Genomic DNA, 27,579 nt, shown 5'->3' with positions numbered 1-27,579 from the left:
CAGTCATTGATACGGTCTTGAATATTTCTGGATGTATTATCTTGAGGACTGTTTGACAGGTGGGCACCTACATGAATTTCCAATGTACAGTAAATACAAGTTAAATGTTCCGATTGTTGTTGTATGAATGTCACTTTATCAGTTTGTGAAATCAATCACAATACTGTACATGCTTGAAAGTAACAAGCAGTATGTGCCCCCCCCCCCACAAATATAAATGACTGAAACAGAATCCATTTTCCATAATCCATTTTTATCAACTTTATTCAGTGTAAATCTTGACTCACTGCACTGTTACACTAGTCTCCAGTTCCTAACACACACCTTGATGTCACTACTGTAGTGACTTTTCAATTTACAAACGCTTCAAGGATAGGACTCTCAACCCGAGTCCTTAACCAGCTGTATGCTACGGTAATTACGACAGGGCGGCTGTTTCCATCGCAACCATTCATGTTTCTACACTAAAAGATGTGTTAGGAACTGGAGACTATACTGTACGTTCCCTGACCTTTTCACTAGACACCCTTTTGTCTCAATGCTCTCAATGTTCCTTTAACAGCTCCCTAATCCGACAGGAAGGAATGGACCGATACCGCGTTTTCACTGCCGATACTGATTGCCAAGTAGTCTTAAAGTACTGGCCGCTACCGAGTACTGATGTGATTCTTTATGTTCTTTTTACGTGAATAATACGGTCTTCGTCTATTTGTTTGGAGTCATCTGCTCCACAGATTTAACGTTGTTCTACAACACAGTCACTTGTTTTTGTATTGGAGTTTATTGTCATCTGCCCACTTTTAGCCTAGTGGCCAGATATCCACTATCAGTATCAGTGCTTTCCTACTTACTGATGAACAGTTTTAGGCTAGGGGACAACGGGGGGATGGTTGTCACACGGGTAGGTTGTCACATTCATTATATGTTGCTACCAAAAGGCGCCATCTCCCATATTTTGGTAAGGAAATGTCCAGAATTGGGATCAGAGCTCACCTACATAGTCTTCTTTGGAGTAGGACAGCCGAACTTGAGGCGAGAGGACTTTTTGTGTTTTTCATGTAAAATTGTAAATATTCAGCTCCTCCGTATTTTTCTTCTAGGTTTTTACACAATTGGTTTATAATGAAACAATTGTTACCCTTAAAAAGTGTGAGAGTTAGATGGTTATTGGCCTTGATACTAGCAAGACATTCCAGTTGGGGTTGGTCGTCACAATGTGTCAGTGTCTTTGATAGGTAATTTCCTCTTTGGTACAATACGTTGGAAAATGAGAGGGATACACATTTCAAGCCAACATCTTAAGCTTCAATTTAATGTAAGAATGACTATTGAAAGATGTTTTGATGATGAGCAATTAACACTAGAGTAAAAAGTGTGACAGCCATCCCCGTTCTCCTCTACTTGCCAGCTAGCTCTTTAGATCTACCTAAACCACCCCAGATTGTCCGCTCTAAACACTGACAAAAAAGCGAGTTATCTTTTAATTACAAGGCGAGCACAGCAGAAATGACTGGCTAGTTACAGTTGCTACCTGCTCTCAATGTATTATCTTAGATGTGCAAAAATATATTAAAGGAACACACCAACATTATGGGAAATGTGCTTACTGTCTTCCCCAGAGCCACACAAGAAGATATATAACAATTTCCTCTCTGTGCGTTCAGTAGAAATCTATCAGGCTGCAATCTAGCCTACAGTAGCTTAGCACAAATTAATGGAAGCAGATACGGACCACTAGCCTATAGCTTAAAACTCTGAGAGAGGTGTTTTGGTCAATTTGGCGTGTTCCTTTAAGGTGTCAATGATACGGATAAATATCCAATATACAGTAGCAGTGACCTCAACTGGTAATGAGTTTACATTGGATAAGTGCCCACCACCATTACTACACACCAAAGTGCATTTGAGTACTTATGTGCGATTCACTAAAACCCCTTCAGGTGTACGATCTCAGATGTGAGACTGAATTCTAGAACTGAACATTCTCATGACGACGTCAGTCAACGGCCACCGGTCATTGAATATGGAGTTCTAGAATTCCCAAATAGGTTTCTGGGAAAACGTTCTGAGAACTTTACACCTGGAAGGGTTAATGGTGATTAATTTATATTATATTTTCAAAATATATCTTTACATTAGCAGCAGCACTTCCAACACATCCTTATCATGCAGGCCATCATTTACCGTATAGCTGAATTACGTACAAAATCGTATTTATCAAAAATGTTACGCGTTTTATGCTTGAGGCGACACACCTATAAGAGTCTAAATAGTTTTTAGTTTAACAAAGTAAAAACAGATTAAAAACTCTGTGATAAACCACTTGTTATGGCAACTCTGTGAACTGCATGTTACAGATGAGTGCTAAACATGTCTACAAATATTAACTCAGTGAATCATACAGAAAAGTTAATAATTTTGATTCCTGGTTATAACTCCACTTGTTAAATATAGTAATTGTTAAATGTTAGTAATTTGTTATTTATGTTTGTTATTTAACCTATATTCATACGTACCCTTTGATATTTCTTCTTACTCCTTACCTCCCACCCCCTCCCAATGTACAGTTTCCTCCCCCTCGTATGTATATATTTTCTGTTAGGATCTCTGTTTAACAGTACTGTATATTTGCATATCTTGTACGTCACAAATGTAACAGTATTGTATATCTGTATGTCATAAATGTCATGACATACTGTATCTGTATGTTGTGTATGTCATAAATATCATTATGAATTTTAAATGGGGGACCCTGATGTAAACAAGACGAAAGTCTTTCTCTGGTCTGCATCCCCTTAACAATTGTGTGTATTGAGCCGTACTGTACCTATTCTGCAATCTGTTAATAAAGTTTTCAATCAATCAATCAAACTTACAGCTGACTTAATTTTTTTCTTTTTTACTTTGATAGGACTGACTGAAAATAGTATACACCATAAAACATCAATCATAATAATCTATATAAGCGGCTTATTTTCTTATTTGGTTCTTACAAATGCGCCTATTTTATCAGGATGCTGAGGTGAGAGTTGTCTGTTTGGGCAAAGAAGGAGGTGAGACAAATTGTAGTTATGTCCTATGTTTGCTTTGTACAAGTGGAAGGATGCCATGAAAATGTGGCAAATGTTTTTAAAGTCTTTGGCAAAGCACCAAGTATTACCTTTCCTGTATTAACATCAGTGGTGGAAGAGGTAGGCCTACACAGTGCCAGAAATGTAAACGATTGTACTATGGTAAAAGTCCTCGATTCAAAATTCTACTTAAGTAAAAGGGGAGAAGTATTTGAAATTGGATATACTTAAGTATCAAAAGTAAAAGTACCCATTCAACACAATGTTTGTGCAGTCGTTGGGAGCATTACATTCTTGAATCATTGACCTCTAAAGGTTATGTTAAGAGTGGTATGTGGTCAATTTGTGCAACAGGCTCTGATTATGTCCTCTTGAAGTTGGCAGGCTTCATACACATTTGCCATGTTAAAAAAAAAATAAAAATCTTCAAAGTAACTAGTAACTGATGGGTTCAGATGAAGGTAGTGGAGAACATTTTATAATATAACCCTTTTAAATGTAGTGGAGTAAAAGTACAAAGTCCCCAGAAATAAATATTCAAATAAAGTATCTCAAGTACCTCAAAATTGTAGTGCAGTACTTGAGTAAAAACACCTAGTTACTTTCCACCACTGATTAGTCTATTTATAGCCTGGACATAATGTATGTTGACTTGACATTTTATATCTGCATGAGCAAACACAGAACATTTCATTTTTGTTCTTAAATGTACCATCAATCAAAAGTCAACTTTCACATTGCATAGTCTGTTTTCCTGTTTGAAAACGAAAATGAACTGTGTGGGTTCGACAACATTACACATTATGTTTAGAGAGGTTTGGAATACAATGATAACGACTTGTCAAGTGAATGGAGACCCAAAAGAAACAGGATCCCATTTTGTGTCGCGTCCCAATAGTTTAAGAAATGCTGCTCTACACTAGCCGTTTATGGCTACTGTGATTGTTGGCGCTTTGCATAACTTATAAATATAACTTATGTATAAAGTATATTAATTAAGTTGATAAAACTAATAGAATATCTGATCATATAGGCTAAATAATCTTTGATAATATATAGTTAACTATTTGTTGCAGGATTGATATTAATGGTGCTATTAGTACTATTTTCTATTGTTTATGATGAGGACCGTGTAGACAAACACGTTAAGTTACGAGGAATAAGGACAACATTTTGTGGTTGTGTTTGGTCTGTTTAGCCCGTCAAGAGTGAGACTCAAGACTCAACCATTAAATTAAGTGCTTATCCTCATCCCAAATTATCAAAAGATCTTACTTTACCTTATTTATGGATACACCGGGCAGTTTTGAGAAGAAAAAAATTACCTCTACAATAACTAGTTACATATGCTTGAATATTGTTTATAATCTCGACACAAATCCCCCAACATCACCCTTTGAAACAAAGTGAAGCAACATTGTGCTTAGAGGAGGCTTCTTTGTATGGTAAAGGTGGAGGGAGGGTAGGAGCACCACAGCCAAACAGATAATTTCTAGTTTCAAACAGTGCTCCAGGGATCCCGTTTTTCTCTTGTAACACTTTATGTATTCAATACTAAAGATATATCACACTTTATTTGGACTTTTCAGAGGTTTGTTTCCCCCCTATACAAAAGAACTACCCGGAGCACCGTCAGGTGATATGGTGAATGTGTAAACAACCCAGTACTTTAGGAGGCCACGGGAAGTTCCAGGGGGGATAAGTGCTGTTCAAGGCTTGGGTGCGGAGGGGGCATGGGATGCTTGTCTTGGTGAAGACCCAATACCTCTACCATCCCCGTCCCTGAGCGAGGGACACTTGTGTGCATGAGGTGTCTCTGTAAATGCTTGATCCAGTCCTCCTGGACAGTCAGGGGACCTTGGAAGACGAGGTCGCAGAATCTGTAGAACACAGAATTGAATTTAGAAAAATTAAGTCTCTGGAAGAGTTGCGTCTTTTCTTTTCGACTGAAACATTATGTCCATTTTTACAGCCTGGCGCATCCACGAGCCGCCTAGATCAGGGTTTGGGAGGGTTTGTCTGGTCTGGACTTTAGTCAAGCTAACATTATGCAATGTTAGCACCATTAGCAACGTACATTAGTCAAACTAACATTATCAATGCTAGCAACGTACGAAGCTACCGTTACACAGCGTTCAAACTGTATAGTAACTTGCTATCCATAGCTAAAGATTGCACAGGGAAGCCACACTGTCTTGTTTCAAAATGGGTCATTTTATTTCAAGGTTGTTTTTAGTACCTGCAGGTGAGTCTGTAGATCTCCTCTACAGTGTTTAAGGAAGGGAAGACCTTCTTCTTTAAGCCGGGTCTTGATCTCGGCTTCTTTTGCTTAAAATCATAGGCTAGGAAAAAGACAGAACAACTCTACTAATTACTATGGAGTACCCAATTAACCTATCACGGTATTCCTGGAGGATGGTTTAGAATGGAGTATCCATAACTCAATAGTCAGCTAAACTCATATTTCAGTGAAATGTACTTATGTGGTGCCTACTTATGTGATGCTTGATGGAAAGGCAAAAAATACAAGATTTCTTAACATGAATATTCTAGTTTCCTCTGCTTCTAAATTCCGGATACTACTTGTAGAGTAGTAGTCATTTGTTTATTTTTACTCATACTTGAGCAATACTGCCTTTAGTGAAGCTGGCACAGCAACTGACAAGCAGCTGTTGACATTATTTTCCATTCACCAGAGTCTTGAAACGTACTTGTTCCTTCCAAAATGGCAATCCTCTTCCTCCGTGCATAGGCTCTAAGATGATTGGACAGACTCACAGCACTGGGGAAGATGGTGTTGCAGTGAATGCAAATCCTCTTATTTGAGTCACACTCCCCTGAAAAGGAAGACAGTGAAGGTAAACTCCAGAGCTAGGTGTACAGTACACTAGATGCAAATTAAGCTTAGAACATTGATTGTGTAAGAAAGGGCATTTTCCCCAGAATTACCCAGATTGTTATATAATCAACTTCATTATATTTTGAGTTATTGACTTTATTCGAATTGTTGTAATTTCATTATAAGCTATAACTCAGTTGCTGTATTGCCATAGAAAAGGATTTGAGGCAAACTGAAACCCTGTGTAGCAAATCATTGTTAACACATTCAGCGCCGACCCCGAGTATAATCGGGTTAACTCACCATCGCTTGAGCGCCAATCACGAGTATAGTCAGGTTTCAATCGTTATTTCTTTTATTAGCGATATCCATTCATTTTCATCCATCCAACCTGGTGTTATCGTTGGGAATGGGTCTGAGCTCGCAAAAGGGCAAATACCGCCGCCTATCGTCTCCCGGATGGTATTGCACATCATTGGATTGGATTGGCTGGGGATGTGCATGTGTTTTGGATATATAACATTTGATCAATAAACACGATCAATATTTGGAATGGCGATCAGGAATTGGATTAATCTTTTTGCAGAACATCAGATGTGAGGTAAGGAATCTATGTTACCAGTCTTGGGTTAATCAGATGTTCCTTTCACCGCCATCGGAGCGTGCGTGCGTGTCTGTGCGTGCCATTGGCGCTGACAAAGGCACGGATAAGCGATTTTTCAGCCCGCTTCTGTATTGTGCATAAGGACACATATACTATAGATAATCTAGCGTTTATTTGAAAACAATTCATAAATCAGCCGAAAAATTACAACATGTTTTGTGTATTCCACTAAAGGGCTATTATCACGTCTTTCTCTGGAATGACTAGAAATCACCAAAACTATACCCGTACTCAAAACGGTATAAAACGGAAATGTAACGATGAAAAAACAATCCGTTTCGTACATGTTGACTGCAAGCAAGTCATTGATAAGCGACAGGTGTATTAGACCCATAGCCATAATTTAAGATATATTTTAAGCACTCGCAAATATCCCCGTCCTCCCATTGATTAAAGCGTTGGCGTACTAGGCCTAATTTCCCGGAAGGGGCGTGGTGCTCAATGTGTTAAGGGTCTCAAATGTTTACGTAGAAGTCTTTAGTGGGCGATTCTCTGTCAGCTGCAAGTTCCATGCCTGTAAACCACCACTAGAAGCAGATTGGCGAACTGTGAGTGAGTGAGTGAGTGAGTGAGTGAGTGAGTGAGTGAGTGAGTGAGTGAGTGAGTGAGTGAGTGAGTGAGTGAGTGAGTGAGTGAGTGAGTGAGTGAGTGAGTGAGTGAGTGAGTGAGTGAAATTGTGAGCGAGTGAGTGAAATTGTGAGTCTATGATATATTTTGCATAGAAAAATCGATAATAATAAAAAACATTCAAATAGACATGAATTTATATCTAGTTATGAATTAGTGCACAGCTTAAAAGCATTAATCCCCAAACAGCCATTTGCTCCTGAAAAAAACAATGAACAAGGAATGATGCAAAAAATATATTCCACGTCTCCAAGGGTGTATAATGCCACATAGTGTACTACCCATCATCTCTGGTTCACTTCGTTCAGCAAATACATAAGTAGTTCTTTCCAATTTTCTGTCAGCTCGCGAAGTATACGGTTAGCAAGCCCACAAAAAGGCTAACGCCGGAACCAACTCTTTTTAGGAAAGGAAGACCTTGGCGTACTTGGTCCAGGAAGCCTTCAACCCGGGAGACCTTCAGAGACCTGCCAGAGATGACTGGAACTGAAGCCCTGGATCTGGGTTGATACAGCATGTTTTCGTCGTTGATGAATTCCATGACACATGTCAGCAGGAGGAGAAGAATCGGGACGCAAGCGCCACTGCCGCATACTTGACGGCATCAAAGTTGAATGCTTCGCCGGTGGTGGACGAGTGTGGAGCACTGGGGGCCGGTGGGTCATCAATATTGGAAACAATATGGGATGGCTGCATGAGTTCAGGAGATTCACTGAGCTCAGCCTCGACACACTGATTCACCCCACTCAGCACTCTGGCTGGAGGAATGGGGAGGATGATGAACTTGTCACTGGAGCCTCTCCCTTCCTCAGGCCATCTTCCTTGGGGGCAGAAGTCAGCTGCAAGCTTCACCTTCACCACAGAATAAGCGATCCCCCCGCCTGCACTATGAGTGTAGCACAGCAGGATGTTGTATCGGGCGCTCTTATCTGCTGCGACAGCTTGGCCCCGTCTTTGCAGGTGGTGGGATCTTCAACACTGTGCAGTGTGTAGTCCAGATCAAGACAGGTAATGCAGCGATTGTGTCAGTCGCATGTCTGCGCCACTCATTGTATATGATTGGCTGGCTGGTAGGTAGACTGGTGTTCAGGAGCCAGTGGCTGTTTGGGCATTAACCATAGTGCTATCTTTGAAGCAAAGCTCTAATGACATATAACTAATATTCACTTATTGTCTAGTTTTAGTCCTTGTATCAAGAGCTCAGTCAGTTTCAATTGCTTTTAGATTACGGCTCTGGCCTTTAAATGAACTCAGAAAAGGTTTTGATGTTACAAAAATCACTTGGGATGTCACATTGTAGGCTAAAGTAGGAATTGAGTGCAGACTTTACAGAAATGATTAGGTAAAACTGTTACTCCCTGTGTGCCATAACCTCATCCTTCCTCCATCTGGTTTCAAAGTCTTAAGGATCTGTTCTGCACAGTGTGCAGACTTAAATGTGTTGTTGGTGATGTTTAGCACAATCTCGTCTTCAGGGAGCCTATTTTCACTTCCATCACCTCATACAAGACATGGAGACATTCAGAATTTCACAGATCTGTGTTGGTCTTGTAACAGAAAACACAATGGAGCTGCCAACAGCACATATATATATATTCTATAAAAATTGCCCATTCATGAACATTGTAAATTAATTGAGATGGATAAATAAATGTTTCCCAGGCAAAGGATGTTTCCCGGAAAGCCACTGATATTTCAAATAAAGCTTCAAATTTACAACGAATTAGAAACACGTGTCACAATGATATGGTACTTTCTTCACAATAAGACTAAATGTGTCCCAGTTTGCTACAAATGATCAATTGAAACAATGCGTTATACATTTATTAGATATCTTGATCTTAATCCACCTCCATCTTAATCAGGAAACGGGAAAACATTTCAATTACCTTCTGTATATATATTTATTTTATTTATTAAAATGTTTTTGGACTTTATGGTGTTTTTGTTTTATTCTTGATTTATTGTGATGTTTCTTCTTGACTTGTTTAAAGAACACGTGTCTGGCCCATGGGGACATTAACGTGTGTTGTCGGGCCTTACAAATAAATTTGATTTGATTTGATATGTATAAAGGCATATCTGTCATGGTTCCTGCCGGGCAGTGCTCTCTCTCTCTTTTCCCTTCTCCCGCTCTCATTATTGATAAAGTAGGTGTGGTGTTCAGCGTGGCAGCTGATCTGACATCTGTGGGCCTATTACGTCGGGGATATAACCCCGCCCCAGATGTTGAGAGGCTGCCAGATCGTAACCTTACCAGTTAGTCATGTTACTTTGCTCTTGTTCCCTATTCTTTTTTTTACCCACTTTTTCTCCTTATTTTCAATTTTTCTCCCATCCCAATTTCGTATTGCCAATTCTCCCCTCCCCTGTCTTGAACGTTGCTAGACTATTCCCCCCACTGGTCGGTTGTAGTGAGGATAGAAGCCTTGCATCACATGTCCCCTCCGGTACATGAGGAGGCAGCCTGTCTCATCTTTTCACCAGACAGCGCGGACTCTCAGTGGCAAGGAGTAACGCGTGGGAGGCTCACGCTGCCCCGATACTTCCTGTCTCTGCTATGCAGGCGTCACCCAACCGACCTGTAGGAGTCGCTGTCCACAACGTCCAATCCCCACCCATCGACTTCCACCTGCTGACTCTGCCAAATGAGCCAGTGCGACGGCCGGCCCAAGCCAAAGGCAATGCTGAGACTGGGATTCGATACCGGAATCTCTTGCATTGGTGACGAGTGCAATCTCCGCTACGCCACCCAGCCGCCTCTTGTTCCCTATTCTGATACATCTAGTTGTTCGCCTGGACCTCATGTACTTCTCTCTTGCCCCCGCGCACGCCCAGACTATATGAGTACCTTTCCCGTGTATCGACCCCTGCCTGGACACTGACCACTCTAATTAAATATACCCCTTTGGGTTTTAACAAAGACCTGTCTGCCGTTTCTTTGTCTGCACATTGGGTTCCAAACTAAACTGTGATAATATCATTAAAATGGTTCATTATGACTACAGCTGCGGGCAGGGCCATTTCTAGCTTTTTGGGGGCCCTATACAAAATGTTGTTTGGAGGCCCCTATTTTGTGAAACTATGGTGGGGGGATTCCAAACCCTTTAAGGTGGGCATGCATTTAACATTTAAATGCATCAATCTGGTGCACTTTAACTCATTCAACGCTAGACCCGATGATAGTCGGGTTAACTCGCCGACCGTTGAGCGCCAATCACGAGTATAGTCGGGTTTTAATCGTCATTTCTTTTATTAGCGATATCCATTCATTTTCATCCATCCAGCCTGATGTTATCATTGGGAATGGGTCTGAGCTCGCAAAAGGGCAAATACCGCCGCCTACGCCTTCCAGCTGGTATTGCACTCCATTAGGAATGATGTAGTTTATTTTCTGGGACGATCCCAGCCGTGCGGGCACGGTTTAAATACTCAGGCGAGGTAGGCCTATACAACGATGGCATGGAACAGTAACCCTGCCGGCCCGTTCGTGTGTAACGCTCTGTAATGTGCGACGGACCTCCATGAGCAGTGTTTGGAATGGCGATCAGATCATTGGATTATTTCTTTTGCATTACATCAGATACCAGGTAAGAACACTATATATAAAAGCTTGCGTTGATCTGATATGTCTTTCTACCCCAATCGAAGCTGTCTCTGTGTGTGTGTGTGTGTGTGTGTGTGTGTGTGTGTGTGTGTGTGTTTGTGTGTGTGGCTGTGTGCCGTTGGGTGGGAGGAGGTGGCGGGGGGAACATCGCGCTACGAGGCTCTTTTCATTCTTGCATGAGGAAGGATAATAATGATGATCTAGCGTTGATTTCAGGAAGATTCGATAATCAGACGAAAAACGATTCATAAATCAGCCTAAAAATGACAACGTGTTTAGTGTATTCCACTAAAGGGCTATTATCGCGTCTTTTCCTGGAATTACTAAGAATCACCAAAACTATACTCATAATCAAAACGGTATAAAACGGAAATGTACCGATGAAAAAACAATCCGTTTTGTACATGTTGACTGGAAGCAACTCGACTGGTGTATTAGACCCATAGTTATAATTTAAGATATATTTTAAGCACTCGCAAATCTTGCAGTCCCCCCATTGATTAAAGCGGTGGCGTTCTAGTGCCCTCTCGCGCATTAAGCGATGGCGCAGAATGAGTTAAGAGGAGGCTAGATCCATGAAAAAAACGTATATATCTTTTTTTCTCACAAATTCAAATCAAACATCTCAAGTTAACCCCAGCAATGACAGAAAATTATAATAAATAGGAAACACTGGGGCTCCCCTACATCAAGAAACTCCAAGAAAACGTACAGGATTTACCGAATCTGCATTATCTCCCAAATGAACATAAATATGACAGATGCATTTTCCTTAAATTTCTGACTTACAATATTGAAATTTAAATGGAACTATTTAAGATAAAGTTAAAGATAAAAGTTAACAAGCTACTTGTGTATTTTCGTTTTTTATAAAGAAACGCCCACTTGCGGTCAGCAGTAGCCTATCGGTAAACAATTTTAAGCTGATGATTTGTTATATATACACATACAGTATACAGTGTATTGAGTAAATAAAAAAAAAATTATTATTATTATTTATTTATTTGCATTTTAGGGGGGCCCCTGGTGGCTTTGTAGGCCCTATGCAAACGCATAGTCCGCATGTGGCAAAAAACGGGCCTGGCTGCAGGTTCCGAAAGGAAAACATCTTTGTGAGTCTGTCATTGCAGCTGCCGCAACAGCATGAAACAACGCACGCCATTTACTAGGTTTTAACTTGAACTCAAAGGACAAACAAAAAAGCAATTTGGCTTTAAATCTTTATCAACGTCCTTCTCTGCACCTGATTGAAAGTTTGATTTGGATAGACATTAAACAAACGTGTGCAAACACAGCTGATGTGCTTCCAGCTCGACATCAAACGGATCCCATGTTTTTTTTATTTCAATTTCAAAGCCACTTCGTCGACACTCATTCTTTATGTGCGTTAGAACAAATAAATAGGTTTTGAACTTTTTCTCGCACGGTTTGCTGGCCCCAGCATGAAGCTCTCTATGTATCGCAGATTTATAATGGAGCTTTGTTTGATGGAAATTATGTGATTGAACATGAACATCAGCGAGGGATGGAATGCTGTGTAGAGGTAGCATTGTAGAGCATCCTAACAGCCACGGTGTAACATTATGAATGCTGTGTAGAGGTAGCATTGTAGAGCATCCTAACAGCCACGGTGTAACATCATGAATGCTGTGTAGAGGTAGCATTGTAAAGCATCCTAACAGCCACGGTGTAACATTATGAATGCTGTGTAGAGGTAGCATTGTAAAGCATCCTAACAGCCACGGTGTAACATCATGAATGCTGTGTAGAGGTAGCATTGTAAAGCATCCTAACAGCTATCCTAGCACCTCAAATGCGATAAAAACAAAATTACAAACATCTCAAAACAAACTGGTCAGACTACTGCTTGACCTTACTCCTAGAACCCACCTCACCCCTGCCCACTTTGACAACCTAAGATGGCTTAGAGTAGACGACAGAGTACAGCAACTTGCAATGGGCCTGGTCTACAAGATACACTACACGACTAAGGTACGCATGTACATGTCAAAATACTTCCCAAAGGTCAGTGAATACCACGATCACAACACCAGAGGGAGCTCCACAAATCATGTTAAACCCAGATTCGGCTCAAACAAGGGACTAAACACGTTTCGCAATTATGCCACATCAATGTGGAACGCCCTACCCACAGCTGTAAAGGAATGTGAATCACTACCCACTTTCAAAACCACTCTCAAAGAGCACCTAGGAGAGACTGCAATTCGAAACTGGCCCCTGTAAATGTCCTAACGCAACCCCCTCCAATGTACAATACATGTCCTATTAAACCCAATAATACACAAGACCCTCTTCTTGGGACCAAGTAAGGTTTAGTCGATAATCTAATGTACACTTACCCCCCCCACCCCACCACACCTACCCACCCCCCCCCCCACCCCACCACCTCCAATGTACAGTTTCCCCCCCACCCCACCTACCCAACCCCCCCCTCCACCCCTCCTACCAACCTCCTACCTACCAACCTCCTCCAATGTACAGTTTCTTCGTCAAATGTATATACTCTCTTTTTTAGACTCTTCTTGTATCAAAAACAGTACTGTATTTGTAAATCTGGTATGTCATAAATGTATAGATGTATCAGTACTGTCTATCTGTATGTCATGTATGTCATATATGTTATGAATTGAAAATGGGGGACCCTGATGTAAACAAGACGAAAGTCTTTCTCTGGTCTGCATCCCCTTAACAATTGTGTGTATTGAGCTGTGTGTATTGAGCTGTACTCAAGGCCAGATTAAGACTTCAGAGGCCCCTGGGCCAGATTCTTGTGGAGGCCCCCCCACACACACATACATGTGCACGCACGCACAGTGGCGTTTTTATATGTCACTTTAAAAAATATATAGAATATTTAGAAGTGGTGGGCTCTGAGGGCCAAGCTAGGATGGCTTAGAGTAGACGACAGAGTACAGGAACTTGCAATGGGCCTGGTCTACAAGATACTGCACGACCAAGGTACCCATGTACATGTCAAAATACTTGCCAAAGGTCAGTGAATACCACAATCACAACACCAGAGGGAGCTCCACAAATCATGTTAAACCCAGATTCGGCTCAAACAAGGGACTAAACACGTTTCGCAATTATGCCACATCAATGTGGAACGCCCTACCCAAAGCTGTAAAGGAATGTGAATCACTACCCACTTTCAAAAACACTCTCAAAGAACACCTACGGGAGACTGCAATTTGAAACTGGCCCCTGTAAATGTCCTAACACAACCCCCTCCAATGTACAGTAAATGACCAAGTATGGTTGTCAATATTCCAATGTACAGTTTTGCTTGTACAGTTGTACAGTGTCACCCACCCACCCACCCCTCCTACCCCCCCCCCCCCCCCCCACCCACCACCTCCAATGTACAGTCCCCCCCACCCCCCCAACCTCCTCCAATGTACAGTTTCTATGTCAAATGTATATACTCTCTTTTCTGGACTCTTTTCGTATCACAAACAGTACTGTATTTGCAAATCTGATATGGCATAAATGTATAGATGTAGCAGTACTGTCTATCTGTATGTCATGTATGTCATATGTTATGATGAATTGAAAATGGGGGACCCTGATGTAAACAAGATGAAAGTCTTTCTCTGGTCTGCATCCCTTTAACAATTATTGAGCTGTACTGTACTGTACCCATTCTGCAATCTGTTAATAAAGTTTTCAATCAATCAATCAAGAAGAGAAAAGAAACACATCATGTTTAGATGGGGGGATGACGCCATCCTCAGGAAGAGAAAAAACATGCACACACTTTGGAGACAAGAATATAATATTAGAATAGTAAGCTTACTTTTACGTGAATGTTAATTTAAATTATAATTAGGGAAGGGAGGGGGTTGAAATGTGTTTTTGTCCTGTGTTACTGTCTGTGAATGAATGAATTAATTAATGAAATTTTTATTTAACAGATTGCAGAATGGGTACAAATAATACAGTACGGCTCAATACACACAATTGTTAAGGGGATGCAGACCAGAGAAAGACGTTTGTCTTGTTTACATCAGGGTCCCCCATTTTCAATTCATCATAACATATATGACATACATGACATACAGATAGACAGACCAGATTTATCTGACTTACCTCTGGGGAACGAAGATCTCACCTACTATTCTTTTACCAACGGATTTCCAGTTCCGTGTTCGCGTTCTGCGATCTGATTGGCGACTGACGTTTCTTACGCGACTCTTTCGAAGTTGGTTAAGGTTAGAGTATGGAATCAGGGCTGGTGTTCTATCGCCCTGCTCTAAGACAAACTCTAACCTTAACCAACTTCGAAAGAGTGCCTAAGTTTAACCGGTGAAAGAAAGAGGCGTCACACGATTGTCTCTACCAGAAACGGCAGTGGCCAATCAGAGCACAGAACGCAAACGCGGAACTGGAAATCCGTTGGTAAAAGTATTCAGGCGTCGGGGCTGGGATGTGGAGATGCAAGTTTTGACTTTTTATTGCTGTTTTTACCTCAAACGGAAAACCTCAAACTCTTATGAAGAGGAGAAAAAATACTCAAGATTAGCCACTTGCAGACGGCAGGGTGTGACATACTGTATATTTTAGTTGATGAAATATTTTTGTTGACTAAATATTTTAGTTGATGAAATATGTTTTCATTTCAGTGTCACAGTATGACATCGATCTCCAAAATAAGAAAACAAATAAAAATTAAATGTGGGGCCTCTAGTGAGGCCCGTGGGCCTCACTAGAGGCCCACGGGCCGCGGCCCGGACGGCCCGGTTGTTAATCCGGCCCTGGCTGTACTCTATTGTACCCATTCTGCAATTTGTTAATAAAATGTTCAATCAATCAATCAATCAAACGGTGTAACATCATGAATGCCCATGTGAAATGGAGCAAAACAGAGCAGCTGCTTCCGAATTGTGAGTTTTCACACCTCCACTTAAGATCAACTTCTTTGAGCTTTTAATACGCTCAGTAGTGCAGCTATTGTAGTAGTGCACTAGCTCTTTCTCAGTGCTCAGACTGAACAAATTGACACAGGCGTGCACGTAAGAACACCAGAGAGCTCGTGGCTATGGAGGGGCTCCTTTCTGAGGACGTAATAGCGATTGCTCTGATTCCAGAGGACCAAATGTGTGGCCAAAAACAAGGCTTAAACCATTTTAACGGTGATGCCAGAGACCGCTGGCACATTAGTATTTTCACAGGTTTAACTGCTGATCTATAATGAGTTAAATACTTTGAAACTCAAAGTATTAAGAGCGATGCACTGCTCTGTTGTATGTTAGAACTTTGTAAAGAAAGTGTTGTTATATTCATTTTTATTTAACTATTTTTATAATTTTTTGCCTATTTTTAAACTGAATCAAACCGCACTTTTTTACTCTGTCTATTCTATTTTATTATTTTTATTACTGAATGAAACCGTAAACAGAGAGGCCTATTGGGATGCTAGATCCTAATGTGAAAAACTGTGATTTACCTTACCTTGCTACCTCTATCTTTTTATGCTCGCTTATCCCTGTATTTTTTACTGCTGTGAAGCACTTTGAACTGCAATATCTGTATGAAAAGTGCTATACAAATAAAGTTATTATTATTATTTATTATAAATCATAGTAAAATGTGAAGAAAAGAAAAAGCTAAGCTGACAAGTTGTTTTTCCTTACAGTAGATGTGAAAATATATTCTCTATATGCTTATATAATATATACTCTATATACTGAATGTATATCCGCTATATACTTACTCTCATTGCATACAAATCTATCCACACCTGTCTGTACTACCTGCACATAGTCCTTTTACATATCTGTAGATACTAGATCTATACCTGTACATATCCTACTCTTATGCTGGATGCTGGCCAGTATGACTACTACCACACTGTCTTTATATCTGTATCACTGTGCATATTATACTACAACTCTGTACATACATCTGATTAGCACTACACTCTGTAGTATTCTTTTATATATTTTATACCCAGTTTAATCACCTGTACATTGTATATTGCTGTTGCACTTTACTGTTAAATTTGCACTCTGGATGAATGCCAAACTTCTTTTCGTTGTGCTGTATAATGACAATACATATTAATCTAATCTGATCTAATCTAATCTAATCTAATCTAATCTAATCTAATCTAATCTATAAATACTGGGGGAAATAGGCTTGTATGACACGTCAGGATCCATGATTGTATCATGACAGCCCTCTCTACTACCACACTACTGGCTTTGTTTGCGTAGTAATTTATTGTATTGATGTTTTTTCTCTCTGAAATGTAGCCTTTGATACTAGGGATGATGCAGAAGTTAAAGATTTATTTTAAACTAGATTTACAGTATGCTTTCGATTATTATGCAATTTTCTTAAATGGTGGTCTACAGATACCATACAAGAAGCTTGGAAAAAGTGAATGGCCTAGGTCTTGGAGGAGGAGGACTTGTTTCTGACCAAATCGAAATGGTGGCCATAATGTTTTACGTATCACTTTTGTCAGTGATATCAGTAGGATATCATAAAGGGACAGCTATGTTTACATTTTCATCATGATCCGACAAACCGTTGAAGACTAGTTCAAGTTGTCAAGTTTGTTGCAAATCTGACAAAGCTGTAAAACATGTTTAAACATGTTTAACAAATGTACTGTATAGACCTGTTCGCTGTATACGTCAGACTCAGTGTGCGCACACATCACCGGAGCAGAAAATAACGTAATCCTGGTCAGAACAACGGGGCAGACTACAATATAATTTGCATTTGTTAGCCATGCTAGCGATCTAAACAATCAATCCATACCAAAGCTAGATATGGAAAAGGTGAAAGACTCACACTCACAGCCATGCTGATTTGGCAAAATGACATCCAGCCGTTTTCTTTTGAAACAACTCTTAGTCAGGGGAGTGCCATGATTTCTCCATAGAGCCCCGTAGGATTCTTTTAGCGCAGCAGCTCGCGCTGTCATGGTTTTTGCTTTATTTGGCGTTTCTGTGAGGGACAGATATCTATTTCGTCTTCCTGTGAGGGATAGCTGTCAATCACTGGCCTCTATTGGTTAATTGCCTCATGGTAGGGCTGGTGTGTGGGCTTGATTGCACCTGATTCAGTGCAGCTGTGCCTATGGTAAAGCTGAGTCTATTTAAGTTTGAATCTCGCAGTGTTAGCTTTAGCTTTCTCATTTTCCTCCGTGTTGGCTACCCTTCCGGTCAGGCTTTGCTATATTAAAGTGTAGTGCTGATCTCTGCCCTATTCAGCATTTAGCCTTTTCCTGTAGCCTGTGGAAGCCTCAAGATGAGTATTTTAAGAAAATAAATAAAACAGGACAACACTCAATAAAGAGGTATTATAGAAATAACTGAAATAAGCCACAAAGGCACCTCCTAATAACGGAGTTCATACAAATAACCTAAATAACAATAAACCTCCACTAAGGGAGTTTATGTGTAGTAGTGGACTAATGACAGTTCAAAAGGAAACAAAAGAAAACGGTCATAAAAAGAAACACACTACAATAAAAGGCTCAGCTACTAGAAAATAAAGTGATAAAATAAGCCAGTAGCTTAAAACCAGAATGGTAAAGGTTGTTTTTTGTTCTTTACTTTTCCCCTAATGCAGTTTAGTGGTTATTCGTTACACAAATAACTTATTTAGTCCCTATTATCTGCTTGTGACCCAAACACCCGCAGCCCTCACACGCGCAGGTCCGAGGCAACTTTTTAGTCACGTGACCAGGCATGCAGTTGTGCAAAGACGCAGTTAAACTCAGTTTAGGTAGGTCACTGAGGCAGAAGTGCGCGCAATGATGTGCACGCGCGCACACAAAAATGCGTTCACAATTGTCACTGGACTCGTCGCGCCGTGCGATAAGTACCCGGCCGGCACTTATCACCTAGACTTTGCATAATAATAGGATACCGATAGCATAACAACGAGAAGTGCCAAACCAAAATACAAGCCCTGTAGGCTACCAATTGGTGGGGGGTTGCTTGATCTGTGGTCCCAACTGGAAGGATGAGACAAGTTGTGCTTCAGTCTGAAGGAAACTGTCCTTCTGTAAACTAACTCTAAGTTACATTATTTAGTTTGTATTTACTTTTCTAGTTTAAGTTAATTCAATTAAAGAAATTGTAACTACAATTACATTTAAAACATTGTTATGCATAATAATCATCTGTTCTGTGCGCAACCGAGGGAACATGTATGCGTGTGCTCGTGCGTGCGCGCGTGCACATGGCGTTTGGGCAGTTCCCATATTACGACTGCATCACTGCACGTGACTCAGTTGGTATTGCTGATTGGCTCGAACACGGTATGTTTGTATACAGCGAACACGTCTATTCTCTATTATAAGCCCTTCAAATTCCCATTTTGGTTTCAGTTTCGGTTTCAGTTTCTGGGTGCGCTTGCTGTTAACTCCCCGGTGCTCCCGATTGATGTGTGGATATGAATGGCTTATAATACAGTAACGTTAGCGGAAATATACTGTAGGAACAAGTGGTTTATACAAGGGTGAATTAAGTTAAGTTTAACCTATATTAATCCCCTTGGGGAAATTCGTTCTCTGCATTTGACCCATCCTAACTATTCTAGGAGCAGTAGGCAGCCACACAGTGCAGCGCCCGGGGACCAACTCGAGTTGTAATGCCTGTACCTTGGTCAAGGGCAATGGCAGGAAACCTATCATGCCTAGTGACTTTCAAACTACTTTCAAACTACTTTCACATTGCCAACATCAATGGCAATGTGAACGCCGTTTAGGTAGGCTGAGATCAGCTAAAATACACACCGTATACACCTATGAACACAAAACGATTAACTCAGGGGCAATCTCCTGTAATGGCGAGAAGCCACCTTTTGGCTGGTATGGTCCTTAATTAAATAATAGATCAATTAAAAAAATTATTAAATGTTGAAGACGTAAGTTATGAGATTGCTTTACATAAAATCATAATCAAGCCCAAAATGGGAACTGATTCCAAACCTGTTGGCTGTGTTTCATCTCTGCTCTCTTTGGTCGTGTTAAAGTGCTTGCTTGTTGCATACGGGAGGTCTCGTTCATTTGTCTCCACGTCCCTCTCCTTTGTCTTGAGCAGCTCTACTAAAGTGCTTAGAGGCGGCTGATTGGCTCCTTGCGTCTCTACTAAAGTGCTTGGAGGCGGCTGATTGGCTCCTTGCGTCTCTACTAAAGTGCTTGGAGGGGGCTCATTGGCTCCTTGCAGCTCTACTAAAGTGCTTGGAGGCGGCTCATTGGCTCCTTGCGTCTTTACCTGTGGCTCCTTCCACTCGGCGCACACCTCTGCTTCCTGTTTTGGTACAAAGCTGCTCCATGGAGTAATGTCCCTCATCCCATACTGGATCTTCACCGGAATCCCTGTGGGCATCAGGAACAGGCCGGTGCTGCTGATGAACTTCTGGGAGACGAATGGACGGGAGGGGAACTGCTTCCTGTTGAGGATCTGGAGAATGTTCTGGTGCTCCTCCTTGTCCTGGAGCAGTTCATTTAGGATGCACACAGGGGATTTGTTGACGCTGGTAACGGTCTTACCTATCCGCTTCAGATGGCCCCTCACGTGGTTGGAGAGGCCGGTTTTGGTGTCGAACCAGCCCCAACACAGAGGACACGTGTGTTCTCCTTGTGATTCTGGCTTGTCAGCTGTAATACCAGTTCAGAAAAAGATTAGATTAGTGAACTGAAAATGGAAATATTAGATGGTAGAAACCTCAATGGTCACTATTTATAAATTAAATACTGTATATGCAATTGATCATATATGCCTGTTAATATGATAATATGATCTAAAACTAATTAAGACTAACTAACCAAATATTATCTTGGATGAAATTAAAATAAAAATGTTGTCAGAAGATGCAGCGACAACAAACACTGCTTATTGGAGCTCTTCAGTAATGAGGCCATTCAGACTATTACATTATGTTTTGGTGACTGAAACACATTTAAATACTGGGCCAGAATGTATTACACCAATCACAATCACACTATTGTGACCACAACAAAAAGTGAAATAGTACCATCACCTTTCTTCAGTCTCCGCATGGCGGAGGGGATCTTTCTGCGGATGCGTGGCTGGCAGTCCTGTAGCGCCACTTGCTCTGGCGAAACCATGTGACGAGCGTTATAACTTAACCCCACTCTGTGAAGGTGGCCTCGCACGTGATTGGACAGACCCACTCCGGACTCGAACACAGCGGGACAGTAGGGACAGGCCTTGTGCTCTGCCTCCGACATCCGGGGCGGGACTTCCAAGGGGTTACTTTTAGACACGGCGGGTGATTCTGGGGAATCTTCGCACACTGCACTTTCAATATACTCCTCTTTGATAATGAGTTGCTGTATGTCACTGCAATCATCATCTCCATCCTCCTCCTCTTTGATAGGGCGGTCGGTAGCTTCTGTGTCGTCTTTGACTGAGAATCTCTGCCTCCGTATGAAGTAGCTGCGTGCGTACGGGTTCTTGTCATTCTCGCTGCAGTCCAGGAAGTTGGCTGTAGCTTCGCTGGTGTAATCACTGAAGTCGTAGCTGTCCTCGTCGTCTTGCTCCGAGTCCTCAAGGTTACATGTACTCTGCTCCTTTAGCCTTCGGTTACATTTAAATAACGTGTCGTTATTCATCATATTGATGGCGTTGTTGTGCAAGGGTGTCGACATTTTTCTTTTGGAGGGAGACTTGTGGGTTGCTTGCTCTTGCGAACAGAAGCTTGCCATGGCATTCTCTGTGTTTCCCTCACAGGACATCTCGTCTGCTTTAAAAGTCTCGCCAGCGAGCGGAACAGTAGCGTTTGAAGGATAGTCTGTCTGCTCTGCGTCGCTTGAAACCCTGTGGTCATATTTGTGCTTATTTTCCTCTACATAAGGGAGACATGTTGTCACGTTGATTCTTTCTACTGGCTGCACAGGTAACTTTCTGTGCGTCTTCCACAGATCCGGTGACGGCGTGTTTGCGGTGCTGACGCTGCTCTTGAACTGTGAGGCGTTGAGGCTTTTGTATGAATTTGGCTCATCCAATTTCTTCATGTAAACGTCAGCTTTTCGACTGGACCAATAGGTCAAGTCAGCACTTCTCAAGAAAGCAGGCCGCTTACTACAGACGCTTGTCTTCAACAGCGCTGGTTTCGAATCATCAATTTCGGACTGTTCAGTGAACTTTAACTGATTGACCGTGGAATCTGCACAGGCAGACATTTCCTTTGTCACCGGGGTTTCACATTTGCCATGAAGCCATTCCTGATGCTCTAATTCAGAATGTCTTTTTAATGCTTGTTTGTCTTGGCCAGTGAAGAAACACTGAAACCGAGCAGGGTCCGGTACCTCAGTACCATGAGTAGGAGTCAATCTCAAATGTTTGGACTGGTGTGTATTTAAGTGCGCAGCATGTAAGTGGGCTTCAAGTGCATGGCGGGTTAGTGCAAAGTAGTTGCACTCCTCACAGCAGTAGCGCTTTACATTCTCATGTGTTTTGGCATGATGGACAAAGGTTTTCCGGCAATTACTTTCAAACGCACAGTGAGGACACTGTAGTTTGGCATCCTTGCTTTCATTTTCCAGTTTCTTGAGCCCCTTGATTTCTTCCATGAGTTTCTCTAGCCTCTCTTGATGAATAATGATGTGCTTCACGAGGGAGTTGCTGTCGCAGAACGAACGCCCACACTCCCTGCATATAAAGGGCTGTGGAATATTCTCATTGTGCACCCGATTATGCCCGTCTAAATGATACATCATATGTCTATGCAAATGCCCTTGTTCCTGGAAATTAACATTGCATATCGCGCACGGAAACAACGGTTGATCTCGCTCCGATTGCTCCGTCTTCAGCCGCTCGAGTTTTGGGCTAAAGCCGTCTTCCGCTTCTGGGTCATTCTCCTCATCGCAGTCGTTCTCTGCCTCGCCATGTACACGTCGGTCAGTGTCTAAAGAGAGGTTCCTGGAATGACCTTTGTGTAACTCGACAGAATATTTAGCGCCAGACGTTTTACCCGAGGGGGCACGTTTGTCGCCGACGTCAAAATAGCTAAAGTCGTCATCAGTACGGAAGTGTTTGTGCGTTTGATTTACGTCGTTGTGAACCTTTTCCGGAGAGCCCAGTGTTCCCACAGCGTGCGTGTTGTGCTTCTGCTCCCGTTGACTCATTAAACGCGGCACCGCCTCTGAACTTTCCTCTGACCTTCTGTTAACGGTGATCCCGTTCCACAGGGAGCATATGAGCTCTTTCTGCGAGTACCATCCGATCACTCCGCCGCCATCGCCATCGTCGTAACCGTCCGAGGAGCTCTCCGACAGCTCCACGTTCAGGTCCCACAGAGAGCTCGTTTTCGCCGCCTCGCTCGTCGCGGTGCGGCCAACCCGCTTTTGGTCCGAACCGCCGCCTGACGGGGCAGAGTAGGCCGGTTCAGACTCGTTCTCTTCAGAGTCAAACAGCGGCACGTCGGCGGCACCTGGCTGCGTGGCCGGTGTTTTTAGGACACGCCCCGCTGTGCTCCGCCAAGCGTCAGATTGGAGCTCGGCGGGTGGCGGTAACGCCCGAGGGCTTCCGTCCTTCCTCTGTCGCCGCGCGGCATCCGGGACGTTGTTGGATAAAATGCCACCTTTGTTCGGGACACGGCGTACCTCTGAGGTGGGGTGTGAACCAGGTCCATTAACAAGTGGCCCTGGAGGCAGATCGCCCGCATGGGGAACAGCGGGGACACCGCTGCGTACAAATGGAGTCGGCCGGGCTCCATTTAAAGGGTTTCCGTGTTCATCATCCGAGGACGGGCCTTCGGCATTGTTCTTGGGGGACAGAGTGTGACTCTGTAATGGCTCCTGAGTGGGACCTGGGCTGTCACACGCCAACTCCACGTCTTTGTCCTCTTGTGCATTCGTTTTCAGATCAGACATAGCAGCAATACTTTCTGGGGGGGGGGGGAGGAGGGAAAGAAACCCATCAGGAAATCATCAAGCATGCTGAACATTTTTTAAACATATTCGACACAACGTGAACCATACAGAATCTCAGTCACTTCTATCCATCAAGTACATGCCGTTTTGGGAAAGAAATAATTAATAATAATAATAATGAAATGGCCTTAAAGTACCAGATGAAAGGGTTTACGGATGGAAAATGACACACAATATCAACGTTTCACAATCAAAATCCTAGTACATTTCCAATTCTAGTGCATGTAATCTGGTCAAATCTAAATCTTTGTTGTTGTTGTTTTTTTGTTGTTTAATCCACATGACAAGTGGCCGCCCTTTAAATTCAGTTCTGGTGTATTCCCAGCACTCTGGGAAATGAGGGTGGTATTATTCTGTGCTGCATTATGGTTTTCTAACACCATTTCCACCACCTCTATTCACAACAAACCCTGCTGTTAGCCCCGGATACCCTGGTGAGGACGCTTAATTATGTGACTACATCTCTGGGACTCAACCTTCCTGCCCCCCCCCCCCCCGCTAAAGTTCTCCTAAAATTGACCAATTTCCAAGGGAACAAAGTACACTTCCAATGAGATCATATTGTGTCTTGTCACTTTGCGATGGTGCCAACACAGATCCCAGCACGAGACTGTTGTTACTTAAATCCTGACAAATTGGCAGCCACACACTCCTCTGTTTAAAACACACACACACACGCACACACACACACACACACACACACACACACACACACACACACACACACACACACATACACACACACACACACACACACACACACACACAGGTGTACACACGCACACACACACACACTCAGACACACACACAACACACACTGTAATTCAGTTGGGGCAGATTGTCGGATGTAAGCCACATCCTACTTTTCATTGATTGAAACAACAACAACAACACTAAAAGAATAGACAACTAAATAAATACAAAAATATACCTGGCATGATTATATCTGCCAACGCAATATGTATGTGTCAGCTTTAAAAACACACGAGGTGTCCCGGGCTGATTTAGCCCCGCTAACTAGTCTAAAATGTGTGCTCAGTGGAGTTGACATCCAGCGCTGGTCGCACTCTACAGGAAGCTGCCTTGCTAACGAAGTGGTAAATTCAGTGTTAATGAGTGGCTTCACTGTTACCACCTCAGAGGTAAAACCTTCCAAGCCCCATATTCTCCCCATCTGCTGTGGTGTGAGGGTTTTTTTTTTCCACGCGAGAACAGACGCTCCACATTTAAAGAGGAACTTCACCGCTACCCTCCCCCAAACAGCAGGGAGGAGGCAGCATCAAATATCTAAAGCTCGGAAATGTACGGGCCTCATTAGCAGCCGACTCACACCAACGTGGTTCCACATACATATAACAAATAGTGGGTTCAAAAGAAATGGGATTTTTTTTTGTTTAATTTGCTTCTATTTACGTCATTTAGTCAATGTTAAAAGGCTGACTTTGCCTTGCCTGGAGATATTTACAGGGATTATGAGCTTAAATACATTTAAGCCGTACGCATGGATCGATCTGCTGCTATATGAGCTTTTACTAACTCTGCCCTGGTTATTTTCCCCGAGACATTCGCCGTTCTCTAAAGCTTGGTAAAAACGAGGTTTAGTGGGAGAATCACTGTGTTCTGTTTAGCCAGAGAGTCGTTTGTTATGCATGGGGGGGGGGGGGGTGGAGGGCTGGGGGGTGGAGGGCTGGGGGGTTGTGGGGTTTCTTTCTTTGATTTCATATTTTTTCCCCCTTCCTTTTCGTCTTTCAGCACTTGCAGTAACACTCATGTTGCACCTCATCTTGAGGTTACTGCAGAAAAAAACAGTAAGGTGATAATTGCACATTATCATAATTATTCTGTATACCCTAAAGATAAACCTTTCTCCTCCTCTGGTCTTTGAGCTGGTCTCATTTACCCATTTCCTCATAACCACCATCAGCAACAGGGAATCAATTCATAATGATGAGAAATATCTCAAGTAGGGTGTCCTGGTAAAGTGTGCCGGGTCAGTCTACATCCTGGTGACTCAGTCTGCCGGGTCAGGGGTCAGTCTACATCCTGGTGACTTAGTGTGCTGGGTCAGGGGTCAGTCTACATCCTGGTGACTCAGTGTGCCGGGTCAGTCTACATCCTGGTGACTCAGTGTGCTGGGTCAGTCTACATCCTGGTGACTCAGTGTGCTGGGTCAGGGGTCAGTCTACATCCTGGTGACTCAGTGTGCTGGGTCAGTCTACATCCTGGTGACTCAGTGTGCTGGGTCAGGGGTCAGTCTACATCCTGGTGACTCAGTGTGCTGGGTCAGTCTACATCCTGGTGACTCAGTGTGCTGGGTCAGTCTACATCCTGGTGACTCAGTGTGCCGGGTCAGTCTACATCCTGGTGACTCAGTGTGCCGGGTCAGGGGTCAGTCTACATCCTGGTGACTCAGTGTGCTGGGTCAGGGGTCAGTCTACATCCTGGTGACTCAGTGTGCCGGGTCAGGGGTCAGTCTACATCCTGGTGACTCAGTGTGCCGGGTCAGGGGTCAGTCTACATCCTGGTGACTCAGTGTGCTGGGTCGGTCTACATCCTGGTGACTCAGTGTGCTGGGTCAGTCTACATCCTGGTGACTCAGTGTGCTGGGTCGGTCTACATCCTGGTGACTCAGTGTGCTGGGTCAGTCTACATCCTGGTGACTCAGTGGCGTTATTTTTTTCCGTAGACGCATTTTGCGGAAACGCTCTCTGATTGGCCACTGACTGACGCTCTCTGATTGGCCACTGACATGTGCGCCCAATCGCGTGACGAGCTGTGTCTTTGCCCATTTCCGGGTCTAACAGCCTGCAAACTACCTAATGCCTAGTTTATCACTGGTTAAGCTTAGGCGACTCTTTCAAAGTTGGTTAAGGTTAGAGTTTGGAATCAGGGCTGGTGTTCTATCGCCCTGCTCTAAGACAAACTCTAACCTTAACCAACTTCGAAAGAGTGCCTAAGCTTAACCGGCGTATAAACAGGCGTCACACGATTGGGCGCACATGTCACATGAAGTGGCCAATCAGAGAGCGTCTCCGCAAAATGCGGCTACGGAAAAAAATAACGCGACTCAGTGTGCTGGGTCAGTCTACATCCTGGTGACTCAGTGTGCTGGGTCAGTCTACATCCTGGTGACTCAGTGTGCTGGGTCAGTCTACATCCTGGTGACTCAGTGTGCTGGGTCAGGGGTCAGTCTATATCCTGGTGACTCAGTGTGCCGGATCAGTCTACATCCTGGTGACTCAGTGTGCCGGGTCAGTCTACATCCTGGTGACTCAGTGTGCTGGGTCAGTCTACATCCTGGTGACTCAGTGTGCTGGGTCAGGGGTCAGTCTATATCCTGGTGACTCAGTGTGCTGGGTCAGTCTACATCCTGGTGACTCAGTGTGCCGGGTCAGTCTACATCCTGGTGACTCAGTGTGCTGGGTCAGTCTACATCCTGGTGACTCAGTGTGCTGGGTCAGGGGTCAGTCTACATCCTGGTGACTCAGTGTGCTGGCTCAGTCTACATCCTGGTGACTCAGTGGGTTATATTGAGAGCGTGGAGCCAGTAGGTTATACTAGCTACTAGGGGTGTAACGGTACACAAAAACCACGGTTCGGTACGTACCTCGGTTTTGAAGTCACGGTTCGGTATGGGTTTTCAGTACAGTGGGGGAAAGTTTGGCTTTCCATGTTCCACTCAGGGGTGATTTAGTGTGCAGTAACTAATTGTACTTGTAGGGCTGTCAATGAATATTCTATATTGAAATTAATAATCGAGTTTTGAATTAAATTCTGCACGCAAAAGAAAGTTCTGCACGTTTGTTCGTTAGTGGTTACCGTACCGCT

General features: G+C 42.9%; 1 protein-coding gene across 1 annotated transcript in view; it reads right to left on the bottom strand.

Annotated features, from left to right (window-relative positions):
* Window positions 1-4,740: 4,740 nt before the first annotated feature.
* The window catches only part of znf644b (zinc finger protein 644b), a gene marked incomplete at its 3' end in the record, with an annotated part of 65,940 nt that continues 43,101 nt past the window's right edge, over window positions 4,741-27,579 (bottom strand). Inside the window, exons 3-8 of the mRNA XM_084308390.1 lie at window positions 22,134-23,705; window positions 20,835-21,983; window positions 19,780-20,451; window positions 5,783-5,908; window positions 5,311-5,413; window positions 4,741-4,951 (exon numbers count right to left, since the gene is read on the bottom strand). Of these exons, the coding sequence (XP_084164516.1) occupies window positions 4,741-4,951; window positions 5,311-5,413; window positions 5,783-5,908; window positions 19,780-20,451; window positions 20,835-21,983; window positions 22,134-23,691 (3,819 nt within the window). The 5' untranslated portion in view covers window positions 23,692-23,705. The remainder of the gene's footprint in view (window positions 4,952-5,310; window positions 5,414-5,782; window positions 5,909-19,779; window positions 20,452-20,834; window positions 21,984-22,133; window positions 23,706-27,579) is intronic.

The sequence above is a fragment of the Notolepis coatsorum genome (assembly GCF_963971535.1).
Source record: "Notolepis coatsorum genome assembly, chromosome: 2".
In the NCBI taxonomy this organism is placed as follows: Eukaryota; Metazoa; Chordata; class Actinopteri; order Aulopiformes; family Paralepididae; genus Notolepis; species Notolepis coatsorum.
The sequence above is the reverse complement of the archived record's forward strand: the minus strand, read 5'-3'. Positions and strand labels throughout refer to the sequence as shown.